General features: G+C 49.1%; 1 protein-coding gene across 3 annotated transcripts in view; it reads right to left on the bottom strand.

Moving 5' to 3' along the window:
- The window catches only part of spata20 (spermatogenesis associated 20), a 763,436-nt gene that overhangs the window by 612,638 nt on the left and 132,438 nt on the right, over positions 1-18,360 (bottom strand). For all 3 annotated transcript variants that reach the window (XM_072483047.1, XM_072483048.1, XM_072483049.1), the window contains exon 9: positions 4,242-4,316. In XM_072483047.1, coding sequence (XP_072339148.1) covers positions 4,242-4,316 — 75 coding nt within the window. The remainder of the gene's footprint in view (positions 1-4,241; positions 4,317-18,360) is intronic.

Genomic DNA, 18,360 nt, shown 5'->3' with positions numbered 1-18,360 from the left:
TAAATTTAAAGTGTCCAATTCTTTGTTTCCCCAATTAAGGGGCAATTTAGCATGGCCAATTCATCAAGGGCAGCACAGTAGCATTGTGGATAGCACAATTGCTTCACAGCTCCAGGGTCCCAGGTTCGATTCTGGCTTGGGTCACTGTCTGTGCGGAGTCTGCACGTTCTCCCCGTGTGTGCGTGGGTTTCCTCCGGGTGCTCCGGTTTCCTCCCACAGTGCAAAGATGTGCAGGTTAGGTGGATTGGCCATGATAAATTGCCCTTAGTGTCCAAAATTGCCCTTCGTGTCCAAAATTGTCCTTAGTGTTGGGTGGGGTTACTGGGTTATGGGGATAGGGTGGAGGTGTTGACCTTGGGTAGGGTGCTCTTTCCAAGAGCCGGTGCAGACTCGATGGCCAAATGGCCTCCTTCTGCACTGTAAATTCTATGATTCTATGATCTACCCTGCACATCTTTGGGTTGTGAGGGTGACACATGCAGACAGACACGGGGAGAATATGCAAACTCCACACGGACAGTGACCCAGGGCCGAGATCGAACCTAGGTGCTCGGCACCGTGAGGCAGCAGTGCTAACCACTGTGCCCTCTTGCTGTCTCCATGCTCTTTTAATTCTAACCTCTTGAGCAAATTTTAATCACTCCAACATTAGTCACAGTGCCTTTAGATGTCAAGGCTCTAAGCTTTAGAGAATCCACAATAACTCCTCCATCGCTCTACCTTTCTTTCTACTTTGACACTCCTTAAAACCTATCTCATTTTCCCCAATATCGTTTTATGAGGCTCAGTGTCAAAGTTTAGTTGATAAGGCTCCTGTGAAGAACTTTGAAATGTTTTACTAAGTTTAAGGTGTTATCTCAATGAAGTTGTTATTTTTGACTTCCTGCAGCATCAGCTCAGTGAGTAGATACACTGCTGCATGCTGTGTCGATCAGTCAGCTAGATCCGTTCTAAGTTGAGTTTGTGTCAGCTGTGCGGAGGCATAGAGTTCAATCGCAGGGAATTTAAGCTGACCATTTATATACCACTGTGTTGGCTTCAGCTGGAGTACTGCATTATACTATACAACGTCAAAGTCTTAGAAAGAGAGCAGAGGAGATTTACTAGAATGGTAGCAGGCATGCAGGAGTTCAATTATGTGGAGAGATTGGAGAAGCTGGGATTGTTTTCCTTAGAGCTGAGAAGGTTAAGGGGAGATTAATGGATATGTTCAACATTAGGAAATTTTCTACAGAATGGATAAGGAAAACTGGCAGTAACCAGGACGCACAGATTTTAAATTAACTGGCAGAAAAACCGGAGGCGGGATGAGAGATTGTTTTTTATTTACACAGCGAGTTGTGATGTGGTATCCACAGCCTGAAAGGGTGAGGAAGCAGATTTAATAACCTTCGAAAGGGAGTTGGATAAATATCAGAAGGGGAAACATTTGCAGGACAATTAGGTTAGGGCACAGCAATTGAACTAATTGGTAACTTTTTCAAAATGTTGGCACAAGTGCAATGGGTCAAATTGCCACCTTTGTGTTGCATCATTCTATGATCTCACAGTTGACGGGAACACTTCATTTGGTCCTCTGCATTCCTATGTTAGGAATCCAGTTTTCTCATTCCTAATCTCTTTCTAGTGACATCTGCAATAAAGAGGTTGTATTGACGGTAAGAAAAGCCAAAACCAGGTTCTGTTGTGAAGTCCCTGCAGTAGAATAGCCTATCAACCACAATGCAAGGCACTGCAAGGAAATCAGCTTCCAGACTGATGCCATTAATCAATGAGGCCGGCAGAGCAAGAAAGGTTAAGCTCAAATCTCTGGCCCTTGCTGAGTACACTGATCTTAGCAACAACTTATATTTACATGGCGCCTTTATTGTGGTAAAATGTCCAAGGCACTTGGTTATCAAACTAAATTTGACATCAAGCTATATAAGCAAATACGAGGGCAGATGACCAAAAATTTGGTTAAAGAAGTTGGTTTTAAGGAGACTTTCAAAGAAGAAAGGCAGAGCGGCTGAAAGTGGGAATCGAGAGTTTAGTGCCCAGGCAGTAAAACCAAGGCCACCAACTGGGGAGGGATTAAAATTGACGATGCTCAAGAGGCCAGAATTATAAGAGCGCAGGTATCTTCGAGGGTGGTGGGACTGGAGGTGATTACAGAAACAGGGACAGACGAGGCCATGGAGAGATTTTTAAAACATGGATGAGAATTTAAAAATGGAGATGATACTTAACTAGGAGCCAAAAATACAGCAGTGAGCAAAGGAGTAATGGGTGATCAGGACTTGGTGCAAGTTAGAACACAGGCAGCAGAGTTTTAGATGAGCTCAAGTGTATGAAGGGAAGTTTGGAGAGTCTGCAATCGACTCCTGGCATATCACTGTCTTCAGAAAACACTTCTACACAGAAGTGGAGAAGAGAGGTGCATTATCAATCAACTGTTATAGTCATCACACAGGGCCCAGAGATGTGATTACAGGGATCTTCAAAAATATCAATGGGATTTGACAAAGTCAACATAGATTTATGAAAAGGAAATCATGTTTGACAAACCTACAGGATTTTTTTGAGGATGTAACCAACAGACTAAATAAGTGTGAACCAGTGGATGTGGTGTTTTGGACTTTTAGAAAACTTTTGATGAGCGTGCAAAATTAAAGTGCATGGGTTTGGGGGTAATATATTGGCATGGGTTGAGAATTGGTTAGCAGACAGGAAACAAAGAGTGGGAATAAATGGGTCTTTTTCAAAATGGCAGGTGATGACTAGTGGAATCTCTCAGGGATCAGTGCTTGAGCCCCAGCTATTCACAGTATCCATCAATGATTTGGGTGAGACAACCAAATGTAATATTTCCAAGTTTGCTGACGACACAAAACTTAGTGGGAATGTGAAAGTTGAGGAGGATATTAAGTCTTCAAGTTGATTTAGACAATTTGTGTGAGTGGGTAAATACATGGCCGGTGCAGTACAACATGGATAAATGAGAAGTTATCCACTTTGGATAGAGAAACAGAATGATGAGAATTATTTTCATAGTGATAGACTGAGAAATGTTGATGTACAAAGGGATCTGGATGTCCTAGTACACCAGTCACTCAAGGCAAGCATGCAGGTACAGCAAGGCAAATGGTAAGTTGGCCTTCATTGCAAGAGGACTTGAGTACGGGAGTAAAGATGTCTAACTGCAACTGTACAGGACCTCGGTGGTACCACACCTGGAGTATTCTGGTCAGTTTTGGTCTCCTTATCCAAGAAAGGACATACTTTCCATAGAGGGAGTGCAGCGGAGGTTCATCAGACAGGATTGTCGTATCAGGAAATATTGGGACAACTGGGCCTGTATTCACTGGAATTTAGAAGAATGAGAAACAATCTAATTGAAACCTATAAAATGCTGACAGGGCTGGACAGACTGGATGTAGGATTGTTGCTTCCTCTGGCTGGGAGTGGTGGGAGTCTAAAACAAGTCTCAGGTTACGGGATAGGTCATTTAGAACTGAGATGACGAGAAGCTTCTCACTCAGCGGACGGTGAACCTGTGGAATTCTCTACCACACAATGCTGTGGAGGCTAAGTCACTGAATATCTTATATGTAAATAGAGAGACACGTTCCTAGATTTCTAGACTCTAAAAGGTGTCAAGGAGTATGGGGAGAGCGCAGGAGTGTGGTGTTGAGACAGAGGATCAGCCATGATCATATCGAATGATGGAGCAGGCTCAAAGGACAAAATGGCCTACTCCTGCTCTTATTTTCTGTTCCTGTGACAGACTCCAATAATTGGCACTCAAATGGTAACATCGGAGGAAAGTGATTGTCGTGTTAATCACCCTGGGGTAACACGGACTGCAACTGGATGCAGTTGTACTTGAAAGTAGACTCCAAACTTTGATGTTAGTTCAATACGCTTTATTGAACTTGTTAAGCAGTGCACACAGTTCGCTGTGGGTTTGACACTCTATTAATCTAAGCGTGCTTAGTATAACTAACTAGACCAGACTAGCTCTGAGCCGCGTGTAGAAGGTGCTAATTGACATATACACCCTGTCACTACAGTTGTCACCAGTGGAAAGAGGCAGAGTGTGATGTCTCGTGTGTTTTACAGTGGGAGACCACCTTCTAGTGTTCTGCCTGGTGATTGGTTGTGTTCTGTTCTGTGTGTTGATTGGCTGCACTGGGTGTCTGTCACTGCCTGTCTGTATCTCATTATGTACATGAGTGCATATCATGACAGTGATGTCTTACCTGGTCACTCAGATCTCGAGAGACATAGAGCAGAATGTCTCGAGCAACATCCGCAAAGAACGTGTCACCAGATATCTGTGAAAAGATGTATCACTGTTTAGACTTTGAACTGCTGACTGAGCAAAAAGGCAGCCCCAACGTAACTCAGAACTGGGTTCAGTGCAAGCAGAAGTGAACTTTCCAAACTTTCCAATTTACACATAAAGTCATAAATACCAAATAGCATCAAACTGGCTCCCAGGATATGGCACATGCATAATCGCATGAACATATCATTATTATCTCCAAACACTTCAAAATTGAGCTCCACGACAGAAATATTGAATGCAGCAAAAGAATTAACCTTGTACTGCACGGGGGAGCTGTACAGTCAGAACCTGGGGCACTTGATTTTAAAAAGGAGAAGTAGTTAACAGCAGGGTGCCAGAGGCCTTCGCACTATACTACTTTGATGTAAATCTACACAAAGTTTGCATTCAGCTCGTGGGGGAAACAACATTAGTTAAACATTCAGAATCTAGGGCAACGCTCAGATTTTTCCACACTCTTAGTCACTACTTTACAACAAGCAAAGACTGTTAGTCAAGGGCAGTATTACGGTGGCAGAAAGGACGTTTGATGAGGACTCGTCTACTGAGGTAGTATGGGCTGAGGTTAGAAACAGGAAAGGAGAGGTCACCCTGTTAGGGGTATTCTATAGGCCTCCAAAAAGTTCCAGAGATGTAGAGGAAAGGATTGCAAAGATGATTTTGGATAGGAGCGAAAGCAACAGGATAGTTGTTATGGGGGACTTTAACTTTCCAAATATTGACTGGAAACACTATAATTCGAGTACTTTAGATGGGTCCGTTTTTGTCCAATGTGTGTAGGAAGGTTTCCTGACACAGTATGTAGATAGACCAACGAGAGGCAAGGCCAGATTGGATTTGTACTGGGTAATGAACCAGGACAGGTGTTAGATTTGGAGGTAGGTGAGCACTTTGGTGATAGTGACCACAATTCGATTACGTTTACTTTAGTGATGGAAAGGGATAGGTATATACCGCAGGGCAAGAGTTATATCTGGGGGAAAGGCAATTATGATGCGATGAGGCAAGACTTAGGATGCATCGGATGGAGAGGAAAACTGCAGGGGATGGGCACAATGGAAATGTGGAGCTTGTTCAAGGAACAGCTACTGCGTGTCCTTGATAAGTATGTACCTGTCAGGCAGGGAGGAAGTGGTCGAGCAAGGGAACTGTGGTTTACTAAAGCAGTCGAAACACTTGTCAAGGGGAAGAAGGAGACTTATGTAAAGATGAGACATGAAGGTTCAGTTAGGGCGGTCGAGAGTTACAAGTTAGCTAGGAAGGACCTAAAGAGAGAGCTAAGAAGAGCCAGGAGGGGACATGAGAAGTCTCTGGCAGGTAGGATCAAGGATAACCCTAAAGCTTTCTATAGATATGTCAGGAAGAAACGAATGACTAGGGTAAGAGTAGGGCCAGTCAAGGATAGTAGTGGGAAATTGTGCTTGGCGTCCGAGGAGATAGGAGAGGTGCTAAATGAATATTTTTCGTCATTATTCACACAGGAAAAAGACAATGTTGTCGAGGAGAATACTGAGATTCAGGCTACTAGACTAGAAGGGCTTGAGGTTCATAAGGAGGAGGTGTTAGCAATTCTGGAAAGTGTGAAAATAGATAGGTCCCCTGGGCCAGATGGGATTTATCCTAGGATTCTCTGGGAAGCTAGGGAGGAGATTGCTGAGCCTTTGGCTTTGATCTCTAAGTCATCTTTGTCTACAGGAATAGTGCCAGAAGACTGGAGGATAGCAAATGTTGTCCCCTTGTTTAAGAAGGGGAGTAGAGACAACCCAGGTAACTATAGACCAGTGAGCCTTACTTCTGTTGTGGGCAAAATGTTGGAAAGGTTTATAGAGATAGGATGTATAATCATCTGGAAAGGAATAATTTGATTAGAGATAGTCAACACGGTTTTGTGAAGGGTAGGCCATGCCTCACAAACCTTATTGAGTTCTTTGAGAAGGTGACTAAACAGGTGGATGAGGGTAAAGCAGTTGATGTGGTGTATATGGATTTCAGTAAAGCGTTTGATAAGGTTCCCCATGGTAGGCTACTGCAGAAAATACTGAGGCATGGGATTCAGGGTGATTTAGCAGTTTGGATCAGAAATTGGCTAGCTGGAAGAAGACAAAGGGTGGTGGTTGATGGGAAATGTTCAGACTGGAGTCCAGTTACTAGTGGTGTACCACAAGGATCTGTTTTGGGGCCACTGCTGTTTGTCATTTTTATAAATGACCTGGAGGAGGGCGTAGAAGGATGGGTGAGTAAATTTGCAGATGACACTAAAGTCGGTGGAGTTGTGGACAGTGCGGAAGGATGTTACAAGTTACAGAGGGACATAGATAAGCTGCAGCGCTTGGCTGAGAGGTGGCAAATGGAGTTTAATGCAGAAAAGTGTGAGGTGATTCATTTTGGAAGGAATAACAGGAAGACTGAGTACTGGGCTAATGGTAAGATTCTTGGCAGTGTGGATGAGCAGAGAGATCTCGGTGTCCATGTACATAGATCCCTGAAAGTTGCCACCCAGGTTGAGAGGGTTGTTAAGAAGGCGTACGGTGTGTTAGCTTTTATTGGTAGAGGGATTGAGTTTAGGAGCCATGAGGTCATGTTGCAGCTATACAACACTCTGGTGCGGCCGCATTTGGAGTATTGCGTGCAATTCTGGTCGCCGCATTATAGGAAGGATGTGGAATCATTGGAAAGGGTACAGAGGAGATTTACCAGAATGTTGCCTAGTATGGAGGGAAGATCTTATGAGGAAAGGCTGAGGGACTTGAGGCTGTTTTCGTTAGAGAGAAGATGGTTAAGAGGTGACTTAATTGAGGCATACAAGATGATCAGAGGATTGGTTAGGGTGGACAGTGAGAGCCGTTTTCCTCGGATGGTGATGTCTAGCACGAGGGGACATAGTTTTAAATTGAGGGGAGATAGCTATAAGACAGATGTCAGAGGTAGGTTCTTTACTCAGAGAGTAGTAAGGGCGTGGAATGCCCTGCCTGCAACAGTAGTGGGCTAGCCAACACTAAGGGCATTCAAATGGTCATTGAATAGACATATGGATGATAAGGGAATAGTGTAGATGGGCTTTAGAGTGGTTTCACAGGTCGGCGCAACGTCGAGGGCCGAAGGGCCTGTACTGCGCTGTAATGTTCCATAATCTATGATGGTAGAAGTATCGTAAACATCAGCCTCCCCTCCAGTTCAAGTAGCAATGCCTGTGCACCAGCCTTGCATGAGTTGTTTTCTCCAGCAAGAAGTGCCCTCAACTATAATCCTACAAATCTCAACTGTTGTGCTATTGTGCCCACTATCTTCAGCTGCAGCAATGTGCACCCTCAAAAATAGTTGTATGTGCTCTTTATCCTCAACAACTTTTTAAGTTGGAGGCCCAGGACAGTGGAGTAATGAAACTCCCCTCATCTGGTCATCATCAATGGAATACGGTTCACGGCACTCCACCTCAGAGTCATGGTGTGGTGAATGTATTCACCTAATGCATGCATTATACTGTAACCTATGACCTATGACCTGGAAGTGGTGATACGAGCTGCTTCCAGGTACTGTAACCCCGGTGAGCTCCACCTCTGGCTCCGCCCTCACCGGGGCTATATATAGACCGGCCGCCTATGGGCGGCATTCATCTGTACAACCGACTCTGGCTAGGCAAGTTCATGACTAATAAAGCCTAATGTTCACTCGCTCTCTCTGCCTCTCGGTGAATTAAAGGTACATCAATTTATTCGTCATAGACAGCACTATGGAAGCCGCTCTAAAGCCAGACAGGCTCGAACTCGACGCCCGCGCGTCCGAAGCCAAGGAGATATTTGAACATTCGCTTTGATGCTTCGAGGCCTACCTCGACTCCTCCACAATGCCTCCCACGGAGACCCTCAAGCTGCGACTCCTCCACGCTCGAGTGAGCCATCAAATCTCAGTAATGTTTGAGAAAGCAGCCACGTAGAAGGCGGCGGTCGCAACTCTCAAGGCACACTTCGTGAAGCCCATAAATGAGGTGTTCGCCAGACACCTCCTCACTACTCGCCGTCAATGCGCCGGAGAATCGCTGGACAAGCATCTGGAAACCCTGACTCTACTCGCGAGGAACTGCAGCTATCGAGATGTGACGGCGGAGGAACACATGAACTCACAGATCCGGGACACCTACGTGGCGGGGGTCCGCTCGAACTACATCAGGCAGCGCCTGCTGGAAAACGGGACCTACCTCACTAGAGGTGGCCTACCAGAACATCAGTGCGTTCCCCGCGGGTCTGGCGAACCCCTCGTGGACACCCTCGTCGTGGCCCCCGTCGGACCCAACAAGTCGCAGGCCTGCACCGCGCGTGTGCCAGCCCAGCCCGGGGAACCACAGTGCTACTTCTGCAGCCAGGGCCAACACGCCTGGCAGCGTTGCCCAGCCCGCACAGCGAAGTGCAGCGACTGTGGGAAAAAGGGGCGCTTCGCTAGAGTCTGTCTGGGTCGACCTGAGGCTCAGAAATCGAAAACCCACCAGGCCCGACCCATGGACTCGCAGCCCCACAGACCCCGCAATGTGGCTGCGGGCCTGCCCGGTAACCCCCGTCAGATGAGTCATCAGCATCGTGCGACTCGTGGGGGCCCCCACCTTGGTCGCCGGCCCCAACACCAACCAACACGTGCGACCGATGGGGGCGGCCATCTTGGTCACCATCTTCGCCCCAGCCCGACACGTGCGACTCATGGGGGCCGCCATCTTGTGATTCCACCGACCACACAGGCTACCCGCAGCTGCGCGCAGTCACTCTCGACCAGTCGCAGCCGAAACAGCTGAAGAACTCCATGATGGTCGTCCGGGTCAACGGGCACGAGACCCCCCCGTCTTTTCGACTACGGGAGCACGGAGGGCTTTGTCCACCCCGACACGGTAAGGCGCTGCTCCCTCCACACCAACCCAGCCTCCCAAACAATCTCCCTTGCCTCCGGGTCCCATTTGGTTCAGATCCGGGGGTATTGTATCGCCAATCCCGCGATGCAGGGCGCAGAGTACGCTCGTTTTAAGCTCTACATCCTCCCCCACCTCTGCGCCCCCCCCCCCTACTGCTTGGATTGGACTTTTAATGTAATCACCGAAGCCTGACCTTACAGTTTGGCGGACCCTTGCCCCCCCCCCCCCCTCACGGTGTGCAGCCTTGCAACCCTCAAGGTCTCCCTCACTTCACTCTTTGCGAACCTCACTCCTGACTGTAAGTCCATCGCCACCAGGAGCAGGCAGTACAGTTCGCTAGACATGACGTTTATCAAGTCGGAGGTCCAGCGACTGTTTAGTGAAGGGACCATCTGCGGCCATGATCAGCAGGACCATGACGCCAATCTTCAGAGGTTCCTCCAGGCCGCCCAATCCCTCAATCTTACATGCAACAAAGAAAAGCGTGTCTTCCGTACTATCTGACTGGCCATCCTCGGCTATGTCGTGGAGAACGGAGTCTTAGGGCCTGACCCCGACCGTATGTGCCCCCTCACAGAACTCCCCCCTCCCCACAGCCTCAAGACCCTAAAACGATGCCTGGGGCTGTTCTCATACTACGCCCAGTGGGTCCCCAACTATGTGGTCAAAGCCCGCCCACTTATTCAAACCACCAGATTTCCCCTGACGGATGAGGCCCACTCGGCCTTCAGCCGCATCAACGCCGACATCACCAAGGCCGCAATTTACCCGGTGGACGAGTCCATCCCCTTTCAGGTAGAGAGCGATGCGTCAGGCGTCGCACTGGCCGCCACACTCAACCAGGCGGACAGGCCAATAGCATTCTTCTCTCGGACCCTCCACGCTTCTGAAAATCGACACCCCTCGGTCGAGAAGGAAGCACAAGCCATAGTGGAAGCCGTGCGGCACTGGAGGCACTACCTAGCTGGTAGGAGGTTTACCCTTGTCACTGGCCAGCGGTCGGTCGCCTTCATGTTTGACAATGCACAATGGAGCAAAATAAAAAATGACAAAATCCTGAGGTGGAGGATCAAATTCTCCACCTACAATTACGATATCAAGTATCGTCCTGGGAAGCTCAACGAGCCCCCAGATGCCCTGTCCCGTGGCACATGCGCCAGCGCGCAAGATGACCGACTTTGGGCTATCCACAATGACCTCTTGTCACCCGGCTTACCCACTTCATTAAGACCCGCAATCTGCCCTTCTCCCCCGAGGAGGTCAAGGCCAAGTCTGCGCGGAGTGCAAACCGCACTTCTACCGGCCAGACAAGGCCCGCCTGGTAAAGGCCACCCAGCCCTTTGAGCGCCTAAGCATTGACTTCAAAGGGCCCCTCCCCTCCACTGACCGTAATATATACTTCCTCACCGTCATCGATGAGTACTCCTGCTTCCCCTTCGCTGTCCCCTGCCCCGACATGACCTCAGCCACTGTAATAAAGGCACTGCACAGCAACTTCACACTGTTCGGTTTCCCTGTCTACGTCCACAGCGACCAGGGCACATCGTTCATGAGCGATGAGCTACGTCAGTACCTGCTCAGCAAAGGCATCGCCTCGAGCAGGACTGCGAGCTATAACCCGCAGGGAAACGGGGAGGTGGAGAGGGAGAACGCAATGGTATGGAAGGCCGTTCTTCTGGCCCTCAGGTCTAGAAGTCTTCCGATCCCCTGCTGGCAGGAGGTCCTCCCCACCGCCCTCCACTCCATCAGATCACCCCTCTGCACAGCCACGAACGAGACCCCTCACGATGGTTTGTTTATCTTCCCCAGGGTCTCGCTTCCGTCTTGGCTGACAACTCCGGGACCAGTCCTTCTCTGGAGGCACATGAGGAGCCATAAGACCAACCTCCTGGTCGAGAGGGTCCAGCTGCTCCACGCCAACCCCCAGTACGCCTACATCGAGCACCAGGACGGACGCCAAGATAAGGTCTCCCTACGTGACCTGGCGGCAGCTGGTTCCCCTACAAATGCGCCCCCCTCCCCGCTGCCCGCCGCCAACCCCAGCACCCCGAATGCTCCCCTGGGTCTCCTGTATTGTCCCGTGCCGACACTGCCGCCACCCATCACCCCCCCCGCCTAACCCCACACCCCAACCGTCTCAGACACGCCGGACTGAGGCTCAAGCTCCAGACACAAACGCCCCTGGAGTCACCACCTGCAACAACCGTGCCCGCTGCACCGTCAGAGCTGAGGAGGTCGAAGAGAACGATCCGGCCTCCAGATAAACTGAATATGTAATGACCCCACGTCACCCCCGCTGGACTTGATTTTTTAACAGGGAGGAATGTGGTGAATGTATTCACCTAATGCATGCATGATACTGTAACCTATGACCTGGAAATGGTGATACGAGCTCCTTCCAGGCATTGTACTGTAACCCCGGTGGGCTCCGCCTCTGACTCCGCCCTCACCTGGGCCATATATAGACCTGTGGGTGGCATTCATCTGTACAACCGACTCTGGCTAGGCAAGTTCATGACTAATAAAGCCTAATGTTCACTCGCTCTCTCTGTCTCTCGGTAAATTGAAGGTATATCACATGGGAACAAGAGAGAACAAATATCATCCGATCAACCATTTGATAGGTTGATGACTGGGAGGGCAGTGGGCCAGCTGCACAGGGCAAGGGGGGTGCAGTGCGGGTATGGGAGATGGCAGGTCGAATGTTAGCACATCAACTATGGAGACAGGCCGCGTCCAGGGAAATATTGAGGATGCCATCAGAGACGGGGTAGGTGGTGACGGAGCCAGGGAGGATGAATAAGACGTTTAGGGAATACTATAAGGAGCTGTACAGGGCAGACCCGGGGGGTGAAGAATGGGACATGGGGCGGTTTTGGGATGGGCTGGAGTTTCCACAGTTGGAGGAAGAGAAGAGGCAGGCACTAGACAAATCTTTGCAGCTGAGGGAGATATTGCACAGTATAAGGGGTAAGTCAGGGAAGGCCTGGGGCCCAATGGTTATCCAGCGGAATTTTAGAAGGACTTTGCGACGGACCTGGCGCCACATCTCTTGGGGGTGTTTAATGAGGGATTGGAAAAGGGGGGGCTGACGGAGACGATGACGCAGGCAACGATCAAATTGATACCAAAGAAGAAGGACCTGTTAGAATATGGGTCATACAGGCCCATATCGCTGTTAAATACAGATGTGAAAGGGCTGGTTAAGTTGGTGGTGGGGAGGATGGAACGTTCTGTCCCATGGATGGTCACAGAGAACCAGACAAGCTTCGTAAAGGGCAGGCAGCTCTCTAGTAATACAAGGAGGCTGTTAAATGTGATCATGACTCCGTCGAGATGTTGGGTACCGGAGGTAATGGTGTCCATGGAGGCAGAGAAGGCGTTTGACCGGGTGGAGAGTTCCTGGGAAGGTTCGGGTTTGGGCTGAAGTTTGTGGCTTGGGTGTGCCTGTTCTATGTGGTACCGGTGGCGAGTGTACGGGCCAACGATATGGCCTCACGGAACTTTGAGCTACACGGGGAACAAGGCCCCTGTTGCCGCTGCTGTTTGCGCTAGCAATAGAGCCTCTGGCAATGGCTCTGAAGGCAGGCATTTTCAAAGTGTGGGGTCACGACCCTCGAGTGGGTCGTGGCTGGCTGTCGGGAGGGTCGCAGAGCCGTCCATCGCAGTGTTCCTGATCGCGTGAATTCGCGCGCAACAGCCGTTGCAGCTGGCTTTTAACAATGGCGGCTGCCAGCGGCTTTGAAAATGACGGCCGGGACCAGATTAAAAAATGCGGGCGCACTGCGCATGCGTACCCGTTCATCGGCGCGCATGCGCAGAACCAAGCGAGAAGCTCCGGTTCCTCCTGACGCCAGCGCGCTAAAGCAGGAGAAGATTTTTTTTTTAAAATTCATTGTAATCTTCCTGCCTGAAGCGAGGCAGAGAGCAGGTCACGCGTCCCAAACGCTGACATCACGTGCTTTGGGCACGATTGTGATTCCTCCATTTTGTCAGCAGCAAAGAAGTAAATTTTAAAATGGATCGTTTTGTTATACGGAAGAGAGGGCCCGAGACACAAACAGGCCAGGATCTCACAATTAAACCTGCTAGAGAGAGTGGCTCAGGAGAATCCACAGCAGGACAAAGCAGTGCTTGTGTGAGCTGTTCAGGAGGGTCCATAACAGGACAAAGCAGTGATGGTGTGAGCTGTTCGGGAGGGTCCACAACAGGACAAAGCAGTGCAGGTGTGAGTTCCAGTGCCTTTGGTGAGCAGCCCATTAAGAAAAAGCTGAAATCAGGCACAAAGCAGTATAAAGATGATTTTTTTAAGGTATGGATTTATTAATTGTGCCAAAGCAAATCAGGATGCAAGGCCCATGTGTGTTATGTGCAGGGAAGTGCTGGCAAATGAAAGTTTAAAACCCTCAAATTTCAAAGACATTTGAAGACTAAGCATGGCGCGTTCGAGGACAAACCTCTTGATTTTTTTCAAAGGATGTAACGAGAATTTACATCGTCAGCTGATGTCCTCATCAGAAATGTTACATTGAACGACAAAGTACAATTAGCCTCTTACATGGTAGCTTACCGTGTAGCTAAAGAGAAAATGCCCCACACTGTAGCAGAGAGATTAATTCCCCCTGCAGCATTAGATATAGTTCGTACAGTCATAGATGAGAAGTTCGTTGAAAAAGCGAAATGAGAGATTGTGAGGACCAAGCAGGCTCACCTCTCGCATTAAAGGGAAGAGTAAATGGTGGGTTGCGAATGTCGGCCGGGGTGGGTCGCGAATGTCGGCCGGTGTGAGCCGGTTGGAAAAGAAGTTTGAAAAACACTGCCTTAGGGGGTTGGTAGAGTGGCAAAGGATTACGAGGGTCGGTAGGGAGCATCGGGTGTCGCTATACGCGGACGTCCTGTTACTGTACATGTCGGACCCACTGGAGTGCATGGGGAATATCATGGGCTGGTTGGGGAGGTGTGGGGCATTCTTGGGATAGAAAGTAAACATTTAAAAAAGTAAAGTGTTCCCAGTGAATGAGCTGGGTCAGCGAGCCAACCTACAGGGGGAGTTACCATTTAAAGTAGCCAGAGGTAGGTTTAAATATCTGGGGATTCAGGAAACAAGAGAGTGGGCGACGCTGCACAAGTGGAATCTAACAAAGCTGGTGGAGGAGATTAGGGAGGGGGGGAGGGTTTGAAGAGGTGGGCCACGCTGCATCTGACTCTGGCAGGGAGGGTCCAAGTGGTGAACCTGCCGAGGTTTCTATTTGTATTCCAGGCACTTCCAATTTTAATTTCAAAGGTCTTTTTCTGGAAACTGGATATGATGATTTCAGAATTTGTGTGGGCAGGGAAGGTACCAAGGGTTAAGAGGACCCTGTTACAGAGACAGAGGCAGAAGACAGGGTTGGCACCAGCTGCATTATTATTGGGCAGCAAACGTGGAGAAGGTGTGGCGGTGGTGGCAAAGAGAGGGGACAGAATAGGTTAGGATAGAGGAAGAATCCTGTATGGGATTCAGCCTGTGGACTATGGTGATGGCGGCGTTGCGACTGGCACCAAGGAAATACACGGAGACCACAATGCTACAGTCCACAGTGAAGGTCTGGAACCAGCTGAGGAGGCACTTTAGGATAGAGGGGATGTCGGTGTTGATGCTGCTGTGCAAAAACCACGATTCGCGGAAGGTTTGGAAAGAGCGCCCCAGGCTACCGAGGCATGCCCTGTTGAAGTGACTGCTGCTTCTGGACGTGGAAGGGGATGGCAGAATCGCAGACAAAATGGGTGGCTGGGGAAGCAGGGTGGTGAGCAGGTGGTGAAGATTCAGGAGAAGTGGGAGGAGGAGCTGGGAGGGGAGATAAACTGGGGAGTATGGAATGAGGCGCCACGAAGGGTAAACGTGACTTCCTCATGCGCAAGGATGAGCCTGATACAGTTCAAGGTGGTACACTGAGTGCATATGACGCAAGAATGAGTGGGTTCGTCCAGAGAGTGGCACACGAGTGCGAGAAGTTTGGGTGGGGACCAGCAAGCCATGCACATATGTTCTGGGTTTGCCAGAAGTTGGGAGAGATTTTGGGCAGCAGCGTTCGCTGCACTAACAAGGATAGTGGGGGAGGAGGTTGGGCCGGACCCTTTGTTGGCAATATTTGAGATATCAGAGAAGCCGGAGCTGATGAAGGGGAGTGTGATGAACGGTTACTGTAACACTGTACCCTTGTCATCATGTACGGTGATGTCCCCTTAAGACCGGGCTTGGAACCCTGGGGAACTCCGCCTCTGGCTCCGCCCATCTGGGAGCCGTATATAAGAGGCCGCCTTGTGGACGGTGTAGCTGTTGGCACACGTCTCGACACCAGTCTAGTTCTTAGTTTATTAAAGCCTTCTTTACCGTTTACACTCTAAGCGTCGTTATTGAAGGTACCACAGGGCGGAAGGCCAGAATCGTGACTTTTGCCTCTCCAATTGCCCGGTGAAGAATCTTATTGGAATGGCGGTTGGCGACGCCACCGGGGGTGGCAGCTGGGCTGGGAGATTTGCACGACATCCCCCGTCTGCAAAAGATCAAATACGAACTGAGGGGCTCAGTGGAAGGCTTTGAGGCAAGTTGGGGGATGTTCATGGCCATGGTTGAGGAGTTGTTCGTCGCGGGGATGTGGGGGGGGGGGCTGAAAGGGGGGTAAATTATTTGTACAAACTGTATACTTGTGTGTTGGGGAGTATGTTCCCCAGACTGTTTATGTTTTGTAACCATATGCATAAGTTTGGAATAAAATACATTTTTAAAAAAGGATTGGATGATTCTTTGAATTAGCAATTGGTCCTTTCACTTCCTTGGTGTGGAGGTGAAGCTCAGTTGGCTGGAAGCTGATTTGTGATGCAGAGAAGCACTAACAGCGCAGGTCCAATACCGGTAACAGCTGAGGTTATCCATGAAGGCCCCACATTCTCAACCTTGCCCCTCACCTCAGGCGTGGTGACCCTCAGGTTAAATCACCACTAGTCAGAACTTAAGGAGATCCAGGGGGCAGAGGTGAGAGTAATGGCCATCACTAAGAGAAGGTACTAAAGGAGAAGGCACTAAAGAAGAACAAGGTAGCCTGCCTCAACTACCGACCGGTGGCCCTGACATCTGTTATCATGAAATGCTTCAAGCGGCTAGTCATGAGACAGATCACTGCCAGCCTCCCAGGAGGTCTCGATCCACTGCAGTTTGCCTAATCCCCGCAATAGGTCCACAGCAGATGCTACCTCCCTGGCTCTACAATGAACACTCGAACACATCAACAACAAGGACACCTATGTAAGACTGCTGTTCATTGACTACAGCTCCGCCTTCAACACCACTATCCCGACAAGACTAATAACCAAACTCCGCAACCTTGGACTTGACCCCTCCCTGTGCAGCTGGATCCTTGACTTCCTCACCAACAGACTGTAATCTGACAGGATAGTTAACAACACCTCCTCCACAATAGTCCTCAACACCTGGATGTGTAAGGATGTGTGCTCAGTCCTCTACTGTACTCCCTATACACATACTGTGTGGCAAGATTTAACTCCAACTCAAGTTGTAAATTTGCGGATTATATGGCTGTGGTGGGCCGTATCTCAAACAATGACGAATCAGACTACAGGGGGGAGATAAATCACTTGGTTGCATGACGTACCGAAAACAACCTCTCTCTAAATGTCGGAAAGACCAAGGAACTGATCATCGACTACAGGACGCGTAGCACGACACACACTCCCATCTACATCAATGGCTCCGAAGTGGAGATGATCGATAGCTTTAATTTCCTGGGGGGCACCATCACCAACAGTCTGTCCTGGTCCACTCACGTTGATGCAACAGTCAAGAAAGCCCAACAACGTCTCTACCTCCAACGGAAGCTAAAGAAATTTGGCATGTCTGCATCGACTCTCACAAACTTCTCCAGATGTGCGATAGAGAGCATCCTATCCGGCTGATCACAACCTGGTATGGCAACTGCTCGGTTCAAGTTCGCAAGTAACTGCAGAGTGTGGTGAACTCAGCCCAACGCACCACACAAGCTTGCCACCCCCACCTTGATTCTGCATACACCTCCCGCTGCCTCAAAGGCAGACAGCATTATCAGAGACCCTTCCCACCCACGCATTAGCTTCTACCAGACCCTTCCAACAGGCAGAAGGTACAGGAGTCTGAAGACCCGTACATCCAGACATAGGAACAGCTTCTTCCCTGCAGCTACAATACTCCTCAACACTCCCCCTCGGACTGATCTGATCTGTTCCCTGGAAGAACGCTATTCACGATGCTCTATGCTGCTCTTGCTCATGTATTTGCTTTGTTTGGCCCCTTTTTCCGCACTGTAACCAATCACTGTTTGTCGATGTACCATTTGTAAATGTTCTCTGTTGATTATTCTTTTTGTCTACTACGTACGTACTGTGTACGTTCCCGCGGCTGCAGAAAAATACTTTTCGCTGTACTTCGGTACATGTGACAATAAATCAAATCAAATCAAATCAAAGGTTCTGGGGAAACTGAAAGGTCTGAAAGTGGATGGACTACTCCCCAGGGTTCTAAAAGAGATAGCTGAGGAGATTGTGGAGCATTGGTAGTGACCTTTCAGGAATCACGAGAAGCAGGGAGGGTTCCAGAGAACTGGAAAATGGCTAATGGTAATACCCCTCTTTAAGAAGGGAGAGAAGCAGAAGACAGGAAATTATAAGTTGGTCAGCTTGACTTTATTTGGTAAATTATTAAAGATGAGATTGCGGAATACTTGGAAGTGCATGATAAAATAGGATCGAATCAGCATGACTTCATCAAGGGGAGGTGATGTCTGGCTAATCTGTTAGAATTCTTTGAGGAGGGAACAAGGAAATTAGAAGCGCAAAGGAACTTCGCAGTCCTTGTTCACGATTCTCTTAATGTTAACGTGCAGGTTCAATCGGCAGTTAGGATGGCTAATGCAATGTTAGCATTCATGACGAAAGGGCTAGAATACAAGAGCAGGGATGTACGACTGAGGCTGTATGAGGCTCTGGTCAGATCCCATTTGGAGTATTGTGAGCAGTTTTGGGCCTGATATCTAAGGAAGGATGTGCTGGCCTTGGAAAGGATCCAGTAGAGGTTAACAAGAATGATCCCTGGAATGAAAAGTTT

The sequence above is a fragment of the Scyliorhinus torazame genome, chromosome 18 (genome assembly GCF_047496885.1).
Source record: "Scyliorhinus torazame isolate Kashiwa2021f chromosome 18, sScyTor2.1, whole genome shotgun sequence".
Classification (NCBI taxonomy): domain Eukaryota; kingdom Metazoa; phylum Chordata; class Chondrichthyes; order Carcharhiniformes; family Scyliorhinidae; genus Scyliorhinus; species Scyliorhinus torazame.
Note: the sequence above shows the minus strand (reverse complement) of the source record. Positions and strands in the feature narration are given on the sequence as shown.